The sequence below is a fragment of the Ornithodoros turicata genome, chromosome 1, assembly GCF_037126465.1.
Source record: "Ornithodoros turicata isolate Travis chromosome 1, ASM3712646v1, whole genome shotgun sequence".
Classification (NCBI taxonomy): Eukaryota; Metazoa; Arthropoda; class Arachnida; order Ixodida; family Argasidae; genus Ornithodoros; species Ornithodoros turicata.
In genome coordinates this window covers 33,708,310-33,729,825 of record NC_088201.1, presented here as the reverse complement: position 1 = coordinate 33,729,825, position 21,516 = coordinate 33,708,310, and the positions used below count along the sequence as shown (strand labels likewise).

General features: G+C 48.0%; 1 protein-coding gene across 1 annotated transcript; it reads right to left on the bottom strand.

Moving 5' to 3' along the window:
• Positions 1-521: 521 nt before the first annotated feature.
• Positions 522-1,697, bottom strand: LOC135384635 (uncharacterized). Its single transcript, XM_064613849.1, has one exon. It carries the CDS (start codon positions 1,695-1,697, stop codon positions 522-524), a length of 1,176 nt encoding a protein of 391 aa, XP_064469919.1.
• Positions 1,698-21,516: the final 19,819 nt, after the last annotated feature.

Here is a 21,516-nt window from a genome sequence, read left to right as displayed (position 1 = left end):
CCGCATCCGTTGAGGACACTGTGTAGGGAGGTCGGAGGGCGAGGTCACGGTGGTCACGGTTTACCTGCAAGACGTAGTAGGCCGCTGCTGATGACCCATTCGCTACCGATCCATCAGTATAAATGGCGCGCCTCAGAGGATAGGCCGAACTGAGATGCTCGAGCGCGAGCTGGCGGGCTCCTGTCACAGGCACATCGTTCTTCCTCTGGAGGCCGGGGATAGTGGCACAGATCTCGGGTCTTGCAAGCGTCCACATCGCAGGGACGTGCGAGGGTAGGGAGAACTGTGCAGGGACGGACCCTTTGAGGCGAACGAGAGCACGAACGAAGTCAGAGGCCGGGCAGTCTTCGTCGACGTGGCGAAGGTAGTGAAGAGGGTGCCGAGTAAGGTACCGTGCGAGAACGCGGAGGGTTGCGCCGTCCCGCAGGACATCCATCGGCGGTTCGCGTGCCTCGGCTAGGACAGAGTATGTCTCGGTGGTCGAAGGGACTCCCAAGCAGACGCGGAGGCTCCTGGCTTGGCTAAAGAGGAGATCTCGATTTCTGCTTCGGATGATACCATGCAAGATTAGACCGGGGTGCTTCGTTTGTTTCTCTTAAGGTCTGTTCACTCCTCAGAACGCTTGGGAAGACTCGGGAAGGCTCAGGAAGGCTCGGGAAGTGGTCAGCAGAAACAGGGGACGGTCGCTTGTCTGGCGGCGCAGAGCTGGCCTTCCCATTCAGGACCCGTCGCCGATGGGCAGCAGCAGCAGCCTTGGCAACTTTACACGCCCGAAAGGTTGCAGTATGTGGTCCGGCATAATTGGCACACTTCGGCTCGAGCCGAGCAGTGCACTCTTTATAGTCATGTGGGCCAGAGCACACTTTACATCTTTGTGGCCCACGACAGGCCTTTGCATAGTGACCGTGCTTTTGACAGTTGAAGCACTGAACAGGAGGGTCGATGTACTCCGAAACGCGGTAGTACGTGAACCCAAGGGGAATCTCTGCAGGGAGCATGAGGCCCGTTTGGAAAGTCAATAGGACGCTGGACTTCGTGATTGCAGTGGCAGATCCGTCGCTTTCACGGGAGAAGGCCATTTCTCTTTTAACGGCGGTGACTCCACGGGGTTTGAAGAACTCCAATAGCTGGTCCTCGCTATAACGGCGGGGAACACCCGATATTCTGCCCATGGTACGAGTATACGAAGCCGGAATACGGGGTTCGACAGGAATACTCGAAAGCGACTTCAGGCTGAGCAGTCTGCGCGCCGAATGCTCGGAGGAGACATGAAGGATGAGAGTGCCCTGCTTATTGATTCGATGATGGAGCACTTTCTCCTGAGTCGCTGTTAGGATGTCATGGGCGATAAGGTCAGGGTTCACATTCCAGAAGGAATCCGAGTCGCTCTTGCACCTGAAGACTACCGGGATGCCCCCTGGGCGACTCTCTTTGTGGGTGACGACTTGAAACGGCGGCTCGCCCTGTTCGTGACCCTGTGGGTCGCCTTCCGTGCATAGGGCGCTGTCAGGGCCCTGCAGGTCAGGAGCGCCGAGCATAAGCTCCGTTGTCGATGACCGTGGCCCGTTATCGCTCCCGAGAGCGCTGCTCTGGCACCAGGCAACCGGTGACCGGCTCGGGGCGCTGAGCGGCTGAGCAGACCTCCGGGAGTCGCCGATGGCACTTGATGCGCAGCGTCTCCCTCTGCCCACGTCCATCCGACGGGGTTGGAAGGAGCAGTAGACCAGCAGATGCAGTAATTGAAAGCAGAGAAAAGAGCAGAAAAGGAATACGTCTTCTTCTTCTTCGTCTTTCTCGGTCTTCGTCCTTCGGGTTCGAACTTCTTCTTCAACCACCACCGGCTTCTGAGTTAGTGCAGGTTATTTCGACGCGTATGTGGGTTTTGCAAAATGACTAAGGGCCCAGGCATTCTGGAAGGTTACGTCGTGAAAAAGGAATCCTAAGTCGCCCTCAAGCATTGATGCTTGTATGTACATGACAGTTTCAATGCAACAAAAGTAATCCGTCGTACATCCTGGGTACAGTGGAATGAAATCATCAAATGGGTGCGAATTAAGAGAAACGGTAAATCAGTATACAAGGATAATGTAGAACCGTATCATAATTAGAGGGGATTTGCACCCCACTGTGCCATCGCAGTAATTATTCTCTCTGCTTATACCTGAACATTTATGGAAAACGTCTTTTCTGTTGCGGAAGACGTCAGCCATTTCGCCACCAGGACACGAAATAGCGACGTGCGTGCCGTCGATGCAACCATTTACACAGACAAACCAAGCAATCGCATCAAAATCTGATTTCACTGCATTTAATTCAGTCGGCTTTGGCAAACAGACGAATTGCTGTCGTAGGCTGGCGACGACTCTTTCCATCATGGCGACGCAACAACTGACAGTTGGCTGGCTCACGTTACCGTCTCGTCGTCAACATTCTGGAATGAGCAAAGTCGCAAAGTAGCGAAGGGCCGGAAAAAACTGCTGCATTGGCGGGAAGGGGCAACCACGGTTGTACATGCTACGTCTGACGTCAAGTATATAGACGATACAGCCCAACCGAAGACTTCGTCAACCGGTACTTCTCTTTGAACAGACACTCATAGTTAGCATTGTTGATCTAAGCCGACACTTTCCCTGGCTAACATTTCCTTTCTTTTTGTTTTTCATAAACATATATCCCCCCCCAGTGTCCCGTCGCGAATTCGTCGCACCGTCAACACCGCCAGTGTGTAGACAATAGTAGACAGTTTCCTGAATCGTTTGGGTATGGACGCATTATCTTGCTCCCCATGAACTCTGGTGACCCGGCCTTCCCTGAAAATTGGCGGCAATAACTCTCTTGAACTGTGATTATATCGTATATATATCGTAAACTCCGCGCTATAGTCAGCATAATGCAGAGTGTACTTTCGTCGGTAATCCATAACTAACTAAACTATACATAACTAATCCATAATCCACATAACTAATCCATAATCCATTTTTGTGTCCGTCCCTATCTCCTCCGTGTCTCTGGTTCCTCCTTCTTCAATCCATAACTCTCCTGGGCCTGCTCTGGGCCTGGGTGCCTGTATCACAATCACCGCAGCAGCCTATCTCATGCGACGTTTCCCTCGACAGTTTCGTATGACCAAGGAGGTACGTCAAGACTGTCCTCTCTTAACAGTGTCATTCGCCCTAGTCATCGATCCCTTGCTGTGGAATATAGACTATGGTGAGCTCGAATTCTAGCTCACCATATATAGACCATTTACAGCAGAGTTATCTGGGCGCCGCCATCTTGGCGCACGTGACCTTGCGCGCCACTGCTTCCCTTCTCTTTCGGCTGCCTGTTGACAAGGCGTACATAGTACGGCGGTGCAACCCAGAGACGCTTTCCCCAATTTTAAACTTTTTGCAATGAATTCCGGATGGAAGGATGACACGAGGCTTTGGCCGAAGCTTCAACGGTCAGGTGAGTGCATTTGCTTGATTTAGAGAGATATTTCTGTCCTCGTGCGCCCCATATGGTCGGCCACACTATAATGCTCGAGTTACAACATATTTCGGTGTTGTTGTTTTTTCCTCTTCTTTTGTTGCGCATACGTTACGTTGTGGGTACGTTCATAACGTAATATCGTAAGATCGTGGATTCTTGCTTTTTATCGCAAGAGTTGCGGTACAACTACCTGAGAAAGATGTGCATGTAAGGGCTGTTATGTTGTCTTTATGAAGTAGCATACTTTTATTGTTGATTTCAGATGTGTACAACCACATGGTCAACGAGCTAGAGAGAGACGGAAAGCCTGCGCTGAACTACAGAGAATTTGCAAAGGGAACGAAGCTGTTTGGCAGCGGCCATGTCGGTGTAGTACCGTGCCAGTGCAACGATGGTGTATGAATTTTAAATGCCGACATCAGGTCGACACAAACAGTGAGCAGAACGTGTAGTACAGAGACTAGGTTCGGGCCCACTTTGGCGGCAACATGCACATGTAAAGCGCGTTTCAGCAGCAGGTGCAGTCATATTTGTACACTGCTCATCAAAGTTGTAGAGGCGACAAACAAGGGGCTCACGAGTGCTTCGTGCACTGACAAGGCATGTACATGGAACCGTTCAACTGCAAGGAACGTGACCCCTGCTACTATGGGGGAAGTTTATTCTCACAAGCAGCAGCCAACGCCTACAGAAGAATTCGGGGCTCACACAGTAAGGCTGTGCCACTTTGAGGGCTGCATTACCTAACCTCGCTGATTTTCCGGGTTTGAAATCCTTCCTCTGAAGATTCGATACCTACCGTTGTCGAATCAGCGTGTTTTTCTCTCTTTGTGGAAACCCGTGCATTGCAAAAGGCCTCGAACGCGGGCAGTCTTTGTATAGCGACGGCTCGTGAATTTAACAAACAGCTTCGTCCCACACGATCAGATCTCTGTCGCAGTTTCTGCACTCAATCACGGAACAAGTCTTCCCTCTGTTTTTCCAGATTTTGCACAGAACTGCAGCACAGCGGCAAAAAAGGTCGGAAGCACTCACATAGGCAAAGGCACACGCAGGCACTCGCAGAAGGCAAGCAATGGCGTGGCTACTGTGGCGTCATCTATTAGCGCCCGAAGCAACTGGTTGCTGTAAACGGTCTATAGACACTAACGCTCGTACCCATGGGCTTCCTCTCCCTCGTTGCGGCGAATGGAAGGTAGCTGCAAGTACAGACGCTGTGGCTGTCCTTTTGCGGGGCGCGAGTTCGGTCACCTACGTGCTATGTATCTACGAATCTTACGCGACAGTCTCTAGTGGGCCACTATCAAAAGTCTAAGCTCATGCGTCTTGGGATCTCAGCAGCATACATGTTCTTCCCTATATAACGCACATCGCTGAAGATTTTGGGTGTATTATTTGGCAGACGTGGTCCTGCATCTGAGAACTGAAAAAGAGGTCTTGAAGAACTAACGGCGAAATGCGAAAACGCAAGGTCCTATTATCTTTCGTATCATGAACGAGCATATCTTGTCCGAAGTATCTTGTCAGGCCGCTTGTGTGCACCGACGAGTTCGTGCACAGGTGGCGATCTCATCCTTTGTTATGTGGTGTGGAACTCCAAGCATCACCGGTTCACCTCCACGAAGCTCATCCGGTTCATCCCCATCTCATCTTTCACACGTAAATATTCGCCGGAATGACCGCAGATAGTGACTGCACATAATATGTGGTGGGGAGTGTATGTATACGTGCCTATCACCAAGCGTGTCTTGACGTCTAATAAACAGCCTACAACAGCAGCACTGCAGCGAATACGATATTCAGGAATGCGTTTCTGCAGATGGGATGATTGTAGACAATATATTTCAATGTGTTCAACCTGAGGCGTGAGAGAAGAATCACGGCATACAATAGTGGCATACAATAGGCATGCAAAGTACATATGCGGGGTATAGTTGGTATGCATCTAACATAGCAAAAACAGCGCTGCTAAGAAACGGACTAAGAGGGAGACAGAAAGACTCAGCGTTATCCAGTCCCTGTCTCTCTCTTAGACCGTGTCTTAAAAGCGCTGTGTTGAATATGTTACGCGGAGCAGTCTGACAGAGCTTGCTTTGGTATAGACCGTTTATACAGCAGCCAGCTGCTTCGGGCGCTAGTAGATGCCGCCACAGTGGCCACGCCATTGCTTGCCTTCTGCGAGAGCCTGTGTACCTTTGCCTATGTAAGTGTTTCCGACCTTTTTGCCGCTGTGCTACAGTTCCGTGCAAAATCTGGAAAAGCAGAGGGAAGACTTGTTCTGTGATTGAGTGTAGAAACTGTGACAGGAGATCTGATCGGTGTGGGACGAAGCTGTTTGTTAAATTCACGAGCCGTCGCTATACAAAGACAGCCCGCGTTCGAGGCCTTTTGCAATGCACAGGTTTCCACAAAGGGAGAAAAACAAGCTGATTCGACAACAGTAGGTATCGAATCTTCAGAGGAAGGATTTCAAACCGGGAGAGTCAGCGAGGGTAAGTAATGCAGCATTCAAAGTGGCGCAGCATTTCTGTGTGAGCCCCAAACTCCGCTGTAGGCGTTGGCTGCTGCTTGTGAGAATAAACTTTCCCCATAGTTGCAGGGGTCACGTTCCTTGCAGTTGAACGGTTCCGTGTACATGCCTTGTGAGTGCACGAAGCACTCGATCGTGAGCAGTTTGTCGCCTCTACAACCTTGGTGAGCGGTGTACAAATATGACTGCACCTGCTGCTCAAACCCGCTTTACATGTGCATGTTGCCGCCAAAGTGGGCCCGAAGCTAGTCTCTGTACTACACTTTCTTCTCACTGTTTGTGTCGACCTGATGTCGGCATTTAAAATTCATACACCATCGTTGCACTGGCACGGTACTACACCGACATGGCCGCTGCCAAACAGCTTCGTTCCCTTTGCAAATTCTCTGTAGTTCAGCGCAGGCTTTCCGTCTCTCTCTAGCTCGTTGACCATGTGGTTGTACACATATGAAATCACCAATAAAAGTATGCTACTTCATAAAGACAACATAACAGCCCTTACATGCATATCTTTCTCAGGCAGTTGTGCCGCAACTCTTGCGATAAAAGAAAGACGATCTTACGATATTACATTATGAACGTACCCACAACGTAACGTATGCGCAACAAAAGAAGAGAAAAAAAAACGCCGAAATATGTAGTAACTCGAGCATAGTGGGGCCGATCATCTGGGACGCACGAGGACAGAAATATCACTCTAAATCAAGCAAATGCACTCACCTGACCGTTGAAGCTTCGGCCAAAGCCTCGTGTCATCCTTCTATCCGGAATTCATTGCAAAAAATTTAAAATAGGAGAAAGCGTCTCTGGGTTGCACCGGCCGTACTACGTGCGCCGTGCCAACAGGCAGCCGAAAGAGAAGGGAAGCAGTGGCGGGCAAGGTCACGTGCGCTAAGATGGCGGCGCCCAGATAACTCTGCTGTAAACGGTCTATACGGGCCGGCGGGCGTTCCGAAGAATCCTGAAGAAGGAGACCTCATTTTAAGATTTCATTAGCCATACGTTGTTAATTGGTCGCTCTGGAGCAGACAGCCCCACGTTAAATCAGGACTACATCTCAATTATTTTCTAATATCCTCATCATCATCAGCCACCTAACCTCAGGAACACGTCTTCTACTTCCATTAAAACTACTTGTTACATTTTGTTACTGATTGATGTCTATACTGCTCTATGACTATAATCACTTTGTTTGTGCGTTAGCTTCACGTATTGTACATATACGCATTGTCCACTGAAGACCTGCAAAATATGAATTTTGTTGACTAGTTTTTAACTACCGAACCTCTTCCTACATATCAACTCCAAACGTACTGCTGCATTAACTGATATGAAGGAAGACAAAAACGACAGACGAACACAACGAATACAACCGTCTTTTAACAACTGAGGTTTATTGAATAAGTAAACCTCAGTTGTTAAAAGACGGTTGTACGCGTTATGTTCGTCTGTCGTTTTTGTCTTCTATCATGTAACCAACTTACTCGCATCAGTGCTCTTTCAAAACACTACTGTTGCGAATAATCAAATAAACGAAATGGAAATAAGTGTCTCGTCCTACAAGCACACGGATTTGCAATGATTGAAGAAGGGGCTTAGAAGCCTTGGCATCTGTGTTTATCACGGAATATTGGGCATCATCGGTGCACGATGCACTGCATATGTGCGACTTTGCAGTCCGGAAAGGGCGTGATATCTAATTTCAGCGGATTCCTGGCCATTGTAGTATAGTAGGGAATGAGGCTGCGGACGCTGCTGCACGCAAAGCCCATCATCACGGTCACGTTCAACTAAGGTCTATGCACTGCACCAATAGCAATGTAAAAAGAATGGTCACTGAACTCAGGCAGCAAACGCGCAATGCATCCTGGCTAAGTGAAGTTTCACGAACTTGGCTGCTGCACAGGGATGACCCTGAAATACATTTCTGTGTACGTCCACCCTTCCCTCAACGAACTGCATCTCTCCTGCATTAAGCTACTGCTGAATGCCCCTTACAGCGCTCGATTTAACTCTGAAAGTCTCTTTCCCGTAACCGCAGCGAGTGTGACGTCTTATATGTTCCAAGTGCACCGACAATCGTAGCGTCCTGCATGCGGCTTTGGCTCGTCTGGACGCTCGACATCAGGTCGTTGGCCCGCAAGAGACATCCACTTCGGAACTTTCCCTACTTAAATGCACAAGGTCACTCGGCGAGCGTTTTCCAGCGGAAGCTCCCTGCGGTTCAACCGTTACTCTGTTTCTCAGCTTTCTTTTTTTCATTCTCATTTCCTCAGTTAATCTAGTGAAGGCATACCATAGGGTAGTCAGTCCAACCTCGTCGCGACTCACGTTACCATTTTTTCCGTTGTTCACATCGTCATCGTCGAAATGTCAAGATGAAATCCCAAACCTAAATTTATCCGGCCACAAATAATCTTGGACTATGTACGACGGAGTTGCTGACAACAAGCACGTTGCTACTGCTCAATAATAGTCGCAATGACACGATCAAGAAGAAAGATGACATTTGCATTAACCGTTACCGCTCCTAAACGTAGCTCGAACTGAGCTCACTGACGAACAAGTGTTATAAACCCAGGGAGATTATTTCTCCCTCAAAGGGACTATTGCCTTCGTCCCCATCGATTCCGAAACTATGGTGTCATTTCATTCCTCGTTGATCAGGATCACTGACCATGGTGCCGAACATCCAATGCGAATTACTGGCATAGTTTTTGTTGACAGTGTGGCAGAATTCCTTCTCTGAAAAAAAAAAAAGAAAGAAAGAAAAACGAGAAAACGTCATACTGTAACCGACCAATGACGACACACCGCAGACATCTGAGTGGCGGCCGTCCGCAAGGCGCGGAGCAGACGAGCTCGGAAAGAATCGTTTGCAAAGCCAGCCGACTGAGCACTGTCCTCTGATTGGAATACAAAGTACGTCATCATGAAGTTTTTGTCGCTGAGGCTTCCCCAGCTGCAGAGGCAACGCTTACCTATGAAACTCGTTCATTTAATATCTACTCGTATGCACTTTTCGGGAGATAAAATTGGCCAAATAAAGACTGTCGTACATTGTGGTAGTACTTCTTTCATACACACGCTTCCAGAGGCGCTGCCATTTCAAGGTCTGATTACGGACTAAGGTCCCAGGTACGGACAAGGTCCCAGTATGGACTAAAAAGGATATTTTTGTTTCGCACTATAAATCAACCTCGTTCAAAGGCTCAGCACGCAAAATATAGATCCCGTCAGTGAACATTACACGCTTCCACGCCACAAATTTTCGGAAGAAACGGCAGAACCCCATAGATTCGGATTCTTCAAGACTAGATGACGTCGTCGAGAGTTGACGTCTATCCCCTAGCAACTGCGCGAGCGTCTCGGCTCTAACCCAACGTTGCAAGCCTGCCACCAGCTGTGATGAGGAGACGGAAATCGACCTTCGGGCACGGAGGTATAAGAGATGAGGGGGCATGACCCTATCCCGCAAGCATTCCGATGTGAAGCAGGTCTCGCCGGCTTCGCATAGAACTCTGGGATAGCAACGCCATCTTGAAAGGACAGTGGAAACAGAAACAATGCAGTTTTCTCGTAAACAAATGTCATGGCGGCATGTGGGAGTGCTGCGGAAGAGTCGTCGTGAATTTGCTTGGATTTCGTGCAGGTGATCTTGCGTACGTTTTTTCACGGTCTCCAGAAGTATGTGCACACTAGAGCCCTCCACGGGCCCTTTTGTCTGACCCTGCCAGGGCAGACAAAATACGCCAGCACCGCGGGCCGGGCCGGGCCGGGCCCGGGCCGACAAACATGTTTCCGAAAGTCTGGCTCGGCCGGGTCACGCAGCTAATTCCACAGAATGCAAGACTATTAGCTCATATTATCACGTACTTGCGTCATTCCTGTGCATATATTTGCAAAAACAAGCATAAAAGGACACCGCATTAGCGTATGATTCGACCCTCAAGAACAGGGGTCTCCAACACTCCCGCAACGAAAGAGAGAGAGAGAGAAAGAAAGAAAGGGAAAGACGAGAAAACTTAATCGCAGTGAGAGAGAAAAAAAAGCTAGTAGACGCTATGGGCAATCGTTGGCCTGCGGAAAGCTCTTTAGTTCTTGGGCAACGTCGAATCACAACATTCACAGACCCACTTAAAATAATACACTTCACACGGGAGCTCTCTTCACTACAATACACGGGAGCTCTACCGCGGTCACTCAACTCTTCCTCGGAAGGACCGAGCGGTCGAAGGTCGTCCTATACCTATATAGTTTCGGAATTCGCAAGCGTCAAAGCGTCTCTTCCATAATCACGTGCTGAGCTATCAAGCCTCCGGTAGACGTCGGCTTGCGCTCTGCAGTGTTTCCACAGGAAGTATGGCCTGCTCGAAGCCACACCTGAAGCAGACGGTAGAGAAGGAGAAGCGTACCTTTCAAGAGCATTGGGAAGTAAAGTATCTGTTCGCAGATATAAACAACGTCCTGGAATGTCTGGTGTGCCAAAAAACTGTTGCTGTTCCGAAAGAGTACAATCTCCAACGTCATTACGAAGCGCTTCACAAAGGACAGTAAGCGGAATTTACTGGAAAGATTCGTGAAGAAAAGGTGATGCGGCTCAAATTGGCAGCCACAAGGCAAAAGGACATTTTTCGTAAGGTTAAAAGAGAAAGTGAGGTCGTCGTTGAAGCAAGCTTCGCCCTGTCGCAGTTGATCACAAAAGCGTCAATATACCCTTCACAGAAGGTCCTTTTATCAAGAACTGTCTCATTCGTGCAGCTGAAATTGTGTGCCCAACCGCAAAAGATTCTTTTGAGAAGATTAGCCTTTCTGCAAATACTGTCGCTAGGCGGGTTGAAGACATGGGTGCAGATTTGGAAATGCAGCTGCGTGATATTTCGAAGAATTTTTCTGCATATTCCTTAGCACTTGACGAATCCACGGACATAAATATATTGCTCAGTGCGTGGTGTTCGTCCGCGGTGTCACGCACGACTTGGACACACACTAGGAACTGTTTCATCTGCTTCCTCTGAAAGCGACAACGACCTGTGGAACGCGGTAAAAGGCAGCATCGAAACAGCAGGTCTTAAGTGGGAGAATCTCGCGACAGTAGCGACTGATGGTCCTCCTTCAATCGTTGGTCGCAATCTAGGTCTGGTAGCCCGCCTTAAAGAAACACTTACAGAGGAAGGCGTGCCCACAAACCTCCCAGCAATTCACTGTATCCTACAACAAGAGGCATTGTGCTGCCGCGTAGTTAAGTTGAAGCACGTGTCGTGGACGACATGGAAGTCGTGTCATGGACGTTGTCGTCAAGACCACTAACTCATTCGGTCGAGAGGCTCGAATCATCGTCTGTTTGCCGATTTCCTTCAAAACTTGGATGCCACGTTCAAAGACCTGCCTTATCATACAGAGGTCATATGGCTCAGCATGGGGGAAAGTACGTCAACATTTCTTCGATCTTCGAGATGAAATCAATGAATTTATTCACAACAAGCGGAAAGAATGCCCTGAAATGGCCGACCCCGAATGGTTGCGTGACCTGGCGTTTCTCGTCGACATAAACTCTCCACCTTTTACGTAGTTTTCGCAGTATTTGTGATTACGGTAACACGCCGTCGTCAGATACTATTAAACTCCCGTAGAAATCATAGTATTTTTTTACAGTGTATGTCATATTAAAGACAGTTGAGAAAGTTGCCGCTACGCCACTCGGCCTCGGCCACGCGGTCCCGAAAATAAGAAGCAGTTTTTGTGTATGTTCACTATCTATGGCCCGCCGTGGTGGCCAGGTGGCCGTAGGCCAGGCCAATGTGACCCGCGTCTCAGTTTGAGTTGGAGACCCCTGGTCAAGAACCTTCTTAAAACCACTTCAACAACAACAGACAAATTAATGATGATGAATGGGGAAATTCGCCACATGAGGTGCGGCCGACTGCCCCAAGCCACTTACATTGCTCCTGACTCCTCACATCTTTCACAATCACGTTCGCAAAGCTTGGTGAGAGGTGGTAGGGATTGGGAGAAGAAGTTTGCCGGAACCCCTCTATCTCCACAAAAACTTGCAGTGTAGGATAACGCGCTAGCACGCGTGCGATCTGGATTGAATTTGGTTTCGTGCTGTTGCAGTGTTAAACGGGCACTAAAATGCAAAAACAAAACTTGTTCTCAAATGAAAGCCAGTGTTTCAATTAGTACAGATCAAACAAAATTAGTTCACACAACGCTACCGTTTAGAAAAACGCAATGAAAATAGAGCCGTCTTTGGCGGCAACGGATGGAATCCCCAGGAGGCAAAGATTGGCGACATCCAATGAGACAGCAAGAGAAGCGCGCGCATATCTATCGTGCGTGTGTGGATTTGGAACGGATCCGATCGTAGTATTCCGTATATGCGCGGCATGATGCGCACTGCTGCATTTTTCAATGCCGATTCACTGAATCGTAACCCACAACAGTTCTCACAAATGTTCCACTGACAACATTATCTTCACGTCCTTCGGACAGCACCCCCTGCCCCAATGGCATTCCTCATGCATTTTTCAAAGCGCATAACTCCGCAAGGAATTGCTCCATTTGAATAAAATAAGTCTTGCATGGAAGATGTCAATGGGTTCTAATACTTAATGGTGCCAGAAATTAATCTTTTATTTTGGAAATTCTTCCACAGACGTCAGAAATTGCGTTTCGCGCTTCCTTGAATTTCGTTTGCTGGTCACAAAATAAATGGACCTGAGGTGAGAATTTTAATCCCATTAAGTACTAGAAAAATGTGTCTAAAATCGATATGTCCTGAAAGATTTTGTTTATGTCGAAGCATAGAGTTGCTACACAGATTCTTGTGAGCAGTGGTTAGCCGATGCTGACCCGCTGGGTCTCAGTTGTCTCGCGACGTAAACCCCCAATTATTATGACCCGCTGGGATTTTGGCTGTGCGCGCTAGTGCCATCTGTTTGCATGCCACAGAAATCTGCACAAGTGAGAAAAACGGGATAAGTTGTAAAAATTTCGTTTGGAATGTGATAATAAATGGAGCGTAGACGCGCAGCTGTTTGCTCGTTATCTCGGAATCCTTCGTTCCGTGGTTGTGCTGTGTCTCGACAGTCACGGTTTTTCGCAGTAGGTACAGGTTGGGACAAAAGTTTACGGAACACGCGAGCGACGTACTTTTCCTTCGGTGCGACACCCTAGCGGCTGCCGGAAGCGGGGGAGTTCACTGTTTCGGAGGGGTGGATAGATGCGCAGTTAGCGACACACAGTAGTCGCTCCTGTGTCGCTTCGGTGTGCCTGGGAAGTAGGAGTTACCGCTGTGTGTCGCTCACAGCACACTCTTCCCAGAGCCGTATATTAAAAGGGAGTCTGGCCATTGGGAGGAGTCACAAAAAGAGGCTCGACCTGTCAATCACAGTCTTGCTCCTCTGATTGGTTTGCTTTTTACCAAGGGGATCGCCATGACACCATACTGCCACCCAAAATGGCGTCGAAAACGAACACAGTGAAGCGGGGATTTCGTGACAAAAAATTTTCACAGACTACTCTGATTTTACACTGCAAATGCACATTGTCATATACGTTTCTCGGAAATCAGTTTCAACTTACGCTCATCCGTCGATATCTAATCGAAAATAATACGTTTTGTCGCCGACGTTAGGCCTAGTGAACACGGCGATCGCGGTGATCACAACGAAATCATAACAAAAACGGCACTGTGCTGTACAATCTTATATTTAATTGCTGGATTTCATGGATATAAACATTCTTGCCTTTTATATTCCAACTGTTCATGTAGATTTGTTTAAAAATCATTCCGACGACAGAATATGTCCCAGCAGGTGGTTCTGCCGGCAGCGGTGCAACGACGGAAGCAGACGACAACTCCCAACGTGCCTTACGCTCCCTAGGTGGCGCTCATCAAATTTGCACCAAAAATCCACTAGTTCTGCGGGTTGCGAGAAGTATCCATTTCAATCCCATCCAATCCACTTGCCACCCAAAATGGCGCTGCCCATGTTGGATAGGGGGACAAATAGTGAGGATAGGTTGATTGATAGCGCCCCATATTTCAAGACTCCATTGGTAAGAAAGCTGAAAAAGTGGGTGGAGCTTCCGGTATAGGCATGACCCATTAATGGCCAGACTCCCTTTTAATATACGGCTCTGACTCTTCCCAGACCCTTCCATCCCTCCGAAACAGTAAACTCACCCGCTTCCGGCTGCCGCTAGGGTGTCGCACCGAAGAAAAAGAACCTCGCTCGCGTGTTCCGTAAACTTTTGTCCCAACCTGTAGCAGGAAAACCGCTGTCTGCGGTGGGTGTTTGCTGTCTGCGGAAAACGGAAGAGACGCAAAGAACAAGCCCTGAACTTCTACAAGAGAACGCATCTGGATAATCTTTCAGTAGAACCAGACTCTCGTGAATCACGCAATATTTCATTGAGAGCTAGCTCAAGCGACAGTACGCAGAACGTGTCTCCAGGAACGTCCGTAAACGGACCTTGTGTTGTTGAAGGGTGAAGAATTGTGGACTGTGTGCACTTGTTCAACAGATTTCAAGCGCTGGGAATCGAGAGTCCGTTCAGCTGCACACTTGCAGACATGGAGATAACGTCAGAGAATAGAAATGAATTGCGGAGCGAAATTACGCTGCAATGCAAAATGTGCTTGCTGAACGGCGTTGTAGATACTGAGGGCCCACCAGATAGCATGTCAGATAATATGGACGTGAACACAGCAGCTGTTTTCGGGGTGCTATCCATTGGGGTTGGGTATACCTTCAGCGGTTCTATAATGACTAGCTGCTTGCAGAGCTCGTCGGCACACGCATACCACGCAGTAGTGCCGGTCAGAGACCCTGACTACAAGAAGAAATACAAAACGCAGGAGAGGTCTTCGTAGTGCAACACTGTCGTCAGACTATGTATTAAATACTGCAGTGGTACAAATACTAGAATTCCCTTTTCATTACACAGCTCTCCTTTGCTGTGTTACAGTCGACCACAATGGGGCTTTCATCATCTAACCGAAGTTATCGGATGCGCAACGCTGTAGTTGGTCAGGTTATTGCCCAATCCCATTTGTGTGCGGCAGTTACATATCCTGGTATGACAGCACTCAAACGTTATATTGTCTTGAACTGTCCTAGTGGATCAGGACATGCTGTATAAGGGATGCGTGAGTTTCAGTGAAATAACATAGCGTCCACATGCCCACTTTGTTTTCTTTTCATGGGGTAAAATTCTACAGGGAACAGTGACACTAATGTGCCACAGTTGCAGTGGCGTATCTAGGGTGTGGCAGGTGTGGACAGCTGCCATGGGCGCCAGGTGAACAGCGGCGCCATTATGTGGTCGGGTGTGAATGTGCCAGGTCGGGCACTCAACCTGGCACATTCATAAATGATCTAAAACACCCGCCATTAGAGAGGTTGTAGTGTGAAACCTAGCGCGGACCACACGAAAACGCATCCCCAAAGACATCATGTTAACCATGTTGCCATGGGCGCAAGTAGCTCTAGATACGCCACTGCACAGTTGACAGTACTACAATTTCGATGTTCTTCTGCATTCTGTGTAGTAAAACATCTGACAGCGAACAGTTTGGCTGACAGTTAAAATATTGGTGTAGAACTGGGTATAGAACTTCGCGTACACCAAGTAGCCCTTCTCCTGGTGAGGGAACGGAGGGACTTGTTGCAAGCACGATGGCCGGCGGTCAGCGTCCGCGTCTCATTGCTCACAATTTGCGCACTGAGCTCGTGTAAGAAAATCCAGCGCACAACTGTTGACGCATCGAACCTCGTCACAAGAGCATGTGGCAAGTGTGTCCGGTTGTTACAGCCTGCCCTTGCTGATGGCGACCAACAACCTCGTGCCGACACCCCCGCACGCTGTACACTCCACCTCAAGCACTGCATCGCTGGCACTGTTCTCGTGAAGGTAACTGCCACAGCTGTCATATGCAACTTAATTCCCGTCTTTTTAGACTATGTGTACAAGTATGAGTATCGGGGTTATGGTGTCGGCGTAAATGAGTCGACAACACCACTGTCAACTACACGGAGACACCCATCACTGTTCAGGTGATCAGATGCCACCAAGGCTGAGAATGAACGCCATGTAAAACCGCACTGCCGACTACACAACTTGGCTCGTCTTTACCGATCACACTGAACCCAAAATACAGCTTTATATGCGCCAGTGACAGAGCACCGTGATGTCGTAGAACAGTCCACAACAATTTTCAGGACAGCGCACTGATGATCTGGGGCTGACGCTGGTGCAGTAATTTTCCTCTTCACGGAATGACTCCGACGATGCCGAATACACAGAAGCACATGTCAGCTTGCCATGAATTTATTCATGAATTCGTACGGGCATCCGCAAGCCATATACCCAAACAGAACACCATCTCCCACGGACGTCCGAAATAGACCCCTATGTTTATATCCGAAAATGGACCTCCGTGGGACTCCCCTGGGATATTTATGGAGGGACATCCGTAGCCGTATATCCGCAGGAGGTCCTGTAACGGCTGTTTCACGGATTGTCCGAATCAGCTCCGTGATAGGATCCTGTATGGATCATGTATTGAAAGGGAGAGGGAAACGCGGGACGATTTAGAACTGCACAAATTCGACTTTCTATGAACCAGCTCACTTTCTCAAACCAAATGAGTAAGAAACAGAGACACTACCTCCACGGTGACTTAATACGCAAAGCAATTTCTCATTTCACTGTTGTTTGCGTACGCAGTCGAATTAAACGTAGACATCTCACCCTTCATTTCGACTCACGGGCGAACAGGGCGCTCGAATGTGTAGCCATCACCAGCTCGCGAGAACGCCAACGTACAGTGTCTGTTTAATGTTTGGAATGTGAACGCTCTGGTCTCCCTTCAAATCCGCGTATTGATCTTTCGATCATTCGCGGTGGAGGGAGGCGAAAGGGAGCCGTTCCTTCATATTTCGAGAAGGGCCCCTTGATAACGCGGTCCGCCCCCGGGTGGGCCGTGTCTTAGAATGCGCGGCCCATAAAACGGTCGTCGGGGCAGCATCGCTTGCGGTGTTGTTTCCGGGAAGATTTTTTCTAAAGTGAATGCCATTTCATTTCCAAAGCTTTGCGGCTGAGTGGCCCTATCTCTCGTTGCTGTTGATTTTTCATCTTTTGAAAACGCCGCGCTTATTTTCCATCATGGGAAATAAAGCGGAGCAACAGAAAACAAAATCACCGGCGAAGGTGGATGGTGTGAAAAAATGGCGGAAAGACGCTTTATATTCTACTACAAAGCCTATACTAACCACTAAAAAATAAAAAAGTAACAATCGCTCGAGGTACACGCTGCATCCCAGAGAGCTTCTGCTTACGTCCGTATCTCCTGGTTATGTCCGCAAAGTGGTAGGAAGTTCCACGCTCGGCCAAGTGGATCTCCGTAGTATGCACGCTGGAGAAATTTCATTATTCTGCGGATATCCGTATCTCCGTGAAAGTATATCCGATGGAGATCCGTGGGACAGAATTTTCTGACTGGATACCACTCCATTGCTTTCTCAATAGGTCAGTGACTGTTTTTCAAATTCATGTAGAAGGTCTGCTCAATCAGTTACTGTTCTTCCTTCCTTCTTTTTTTCTCCGCGGTTCCACAACGAAGGGCGGAAACATCTGATGTGTTCGTGAGGTTCTGCCCCAAGCAGCACAAAGTACTGAAAGTCGAGTGCAATAGGGGTGGACGGGTAGGTGGTTAGGCCTTGAACAGACTCGTGAAGCTAAAGAGCGCTGATGAGCGCTGATAAGACCGACCACCCCTATTGCACTGGACTTTCAGTGCATTGCGCTGCTTGGGATGTTGAATGAAACTGGCGATCTGTCTGCTATCACACGCACAAATAACAGATAACACGCGGAAACTGTTCTCAAGATGATAAGGCAATCTAGAGGGTGAAGTTAATACAACAAAGCAAGAGGAAAAGAGTGCCTTGTAATCCCTTCCGCTGATATGGTGGATCAGTCGCGTAATGTAACATGTAACTGTCTGCCGTAGTACCAGGAGGCTCCGCAGTGAACGCTAAGTTAACAATTAGATCCTTGTGTGCTCCATCTATCGGCCGGCAGGGGCTATTTTTTAGCTGTTTGCAGCACTGCGAGGAGGAAAATATAGCGCTGTTTTGTAGCGCGATACATAGCTATACAGCGAATCCCTATATGTAGGAACAGGCCTACCGGGAATGCTCCATGGCGCGGCACGCGCGTGCACGCGCATGTTAGACTAAAAACCACGACCTACTAGATTATAACGACCACGTCAGGCGCACCCCTCCCATGCGCCGCATTTTTGGAAGGCAGCGGTGGCGCTTCTGATCGTCCTTGTTATTGCTTCCTCAACTTCTACAATACTTTGTACTTCAGCTTACCTTAGTATTTCTGTACAAGCTGTAGACTTCCACAGATGTTTAATTCTGAGGTTGATTATTATCATCATTCTACGCGTTTTCATAGGAGCTATCGCTGTCGTCTGCTACGGTTGTCGTATATACGCTTCTGCGAGTTCAAAATTCAAATTTCCATCGTCCAATCGTGCGCCAGTCTGCCAGGGTGCGTCAGTAGCGCCCCTGGCGGATCGTGCGGACAGGCACCTCATAGGGTTTGCTGATTGTGACATGGTCGTTATAATCTAGTAGGTCGTGCTAAAAACACGGATGCACGAGCTGGAGCGTCGTTCACTGCTTAGCGCCGAAGCAAGAAAGAGTCCGGTATAATTATTATTGTAGCTTCGAAACGGAATCAAAGTTCATAACAAGTACGAAATTAACATAGCGTGTAACGTAATTTGAAGTGAACTTGTTGCATTTTAGTGCCCCTTTAAACCGGTCGTTCTTGTATGTTTGTGGCCTTGTCTTCGCTTCTTATAAATTTACTTATAAATTTGTTTGATAAGCTCTAGAAACGCGCAAGTCACGGCTGGAAATGCTAGGCCGGGCTCTATTCACCGAGTCGGGCCGTCGTATAAAAACAGGAAGGCCCGGGCCGGTCGGGCCATGTTTCGATGGGCCCGGAAAAGTCGGCCCGTGCAGAGCTCTAGTGCACACTCAGTACTGTAGGACAGTGGCCCCCAAAGTGTGGTCCGCGTCGATCGAAGACAGCCAGAAGCCGTCTTGGCGAGTGCTGGTCGCGTCATCTCTGAAGGGGACGATATTGATATATGACGGTATATAATACTAAAGAAGGCAGAAATAACTACCTTCTCATTTCCTGCATGGCGGTGCCTTGTTTGTTTGTTTGTTTGTTTTTCTTTCGTCACGCGCCTTATTTATGTCAACATGAATCATACTTAACGGGGGTCCTCGAGCGGATTCTCATTGTTTTGGGGGGTCCGACACAACGAGAAGTTCGGGAAACGCTGATGTAGGACACTGCTTTTATAGTAAAGGTTATGCCCGATAAATAGGTAAATTATTTCAATGCTCTGTTTGTTTACATTCGAGTGTAACATGCATGCATTGCAGATACGTTTAGCTCAGCGTAAACTGCAGAAGTTTTGTCAACATCTATTCCTTCTGGAGGCTTTGTGACGCCTCTCTGCCTGTGTAATGGAGGCGAACGTTGAAACATTTCTGTGCGACGGATGAAATAAGGTCTATAACGTGATCTCTAGCGGAGAATGTGGCCAACCGAAAGCATGTAAGCAAGTGTCTGTGAGCTAGCCTTCTCAGAACTTGCTAGTAGAACGTGATACCAACTTCTTTCCTGTGCGTTCGGTTCTTGCAGCGCTCAACAGATCGTCACCACACCATATCCGTGACTTGTACAACGGAACGGGATACAAATTCGCGCTGATTATTCACTTGAACGAGAATAATTTTCACGGTCGAGCTGCGATGCTTCCATCCCGTAAGGTAACACGAGAGAAAGACACGAAGACCACCTCTCTCCCCATCACGCATGACATACATAGGACTGTGATATAACGAAACCAAAACATGGCCGACGGTAAGAGAAAATTGGCCTATGGCGTCATACTTCTCAAAATTAGAAATTAGTTTTACAATGCTTCCGCTTCACATAAAGAAACAATAATCTGGGACAATACGGTGTGGGACACGTGGATTGCAACAGCATAAATTCGTGAACATCCTGAGGACACGAGGTCTATAGTCCGTAGTGCAAGCCCTGAACTTTAACGATATGACAGGACGATTTTTGTTCGTGCGCAAAGTGGTGGAGCAAACTTCTGTAATCTTGGATTTTTTTTTTCATTCCGTGTTAGCGCCGCGAAGCAACTGTGGCTATGAGCGGCGTACAGACGTGGACGGATGGAGAGAGAACAGCAGGAAGGAGTGAGGGACAGAGGGGTTAGTATGCGTCCTGGCCGACTTCAGGGGGAACTGTGCCGAAATTCGACGGAAAGTCTTCGGAAAACCCAGGGAAAACATGAGACAGCACAGCCGGTGCAGGGAAATCTTGCATTATGACTGAGCCCATGTTTCAGAAACGTTGTCATTAATACGGTGGTCATTAATGCCGTAACAGACGAGGTTCTATCTGTGCGCACGATTTTCAAGCACATCGCACTGGGTTTCAGCTTTGCAGCTTGAATCAGCCCCCATCTAACGGCAAATATCAAGATGATGGGTGTAGCCATTCTCTTCTGGTCTTAAATTATGATCAGCAAGAACTTGCTCGAACTATTTGGCGTTATTACGATACTTCAGTTCCTCCCTAATCATAATTACCTCCTTGAGGTGCTCAAAAGATATTTCTAAAATGATCTTTTGACTAACAGGTACAGGTACAGCAACGAGCAACATGTTTGTTGAAATCACCTCACCTACGTTTGTTCTTCCACTCGTTGTAGAGATGTGAGATGCGGGAGTTGCGAACTTCACATGTTGGGAATCAAATTTGCAAAGTGTTGCAAGGCTCGTAATCCTCTTGCCTGCATCTCAAGGACCACTGGCGCTTCTTTCATGTCCTTCTTCCTTTTGTGTGACGTAGCGTTGAGCAACCAGAGGACGGGAGTTCAAGAGTTGTACTTGCACATAACTTCATTTTCATATTTCTCATCTCACTCTTCTCGTGTAATGGGGTAGTGTACTGCTCTCAAGCGGTGAATCACCCCAGGCCATAGTCATGATTTAGTAGTAGTAGTAGTAGTAATCCTCTTGTCCCCTAGAAATGTGCAGCTTGTTATAACAACAATATTAATTTTCGTTTAAAAATTTTAGACAGATGACTGGTGTTCATCGAATCTGTGTGTAAAGCACCGAACTAAGAAAGTTATAACGACACGTTCAAAAATGTACCACAGAATGTTCAGCGAACAACTATACAACGCACAATTGCTATGGCAATAAATGTAAATCGTATCTTCCTCTGTCTCCTAAACTGAAGAAAATGCGAAAAACGGGATACCTGTTAATAACGATATACCTGACGAGAAAAAAGGGAAAAGCCTTTCGCTTTCCTTTTTTCTCAATCATCAACTGAGATGCCATAGGACGTAGAATGTATAGGGGCAAAATTGTGATGCAGAT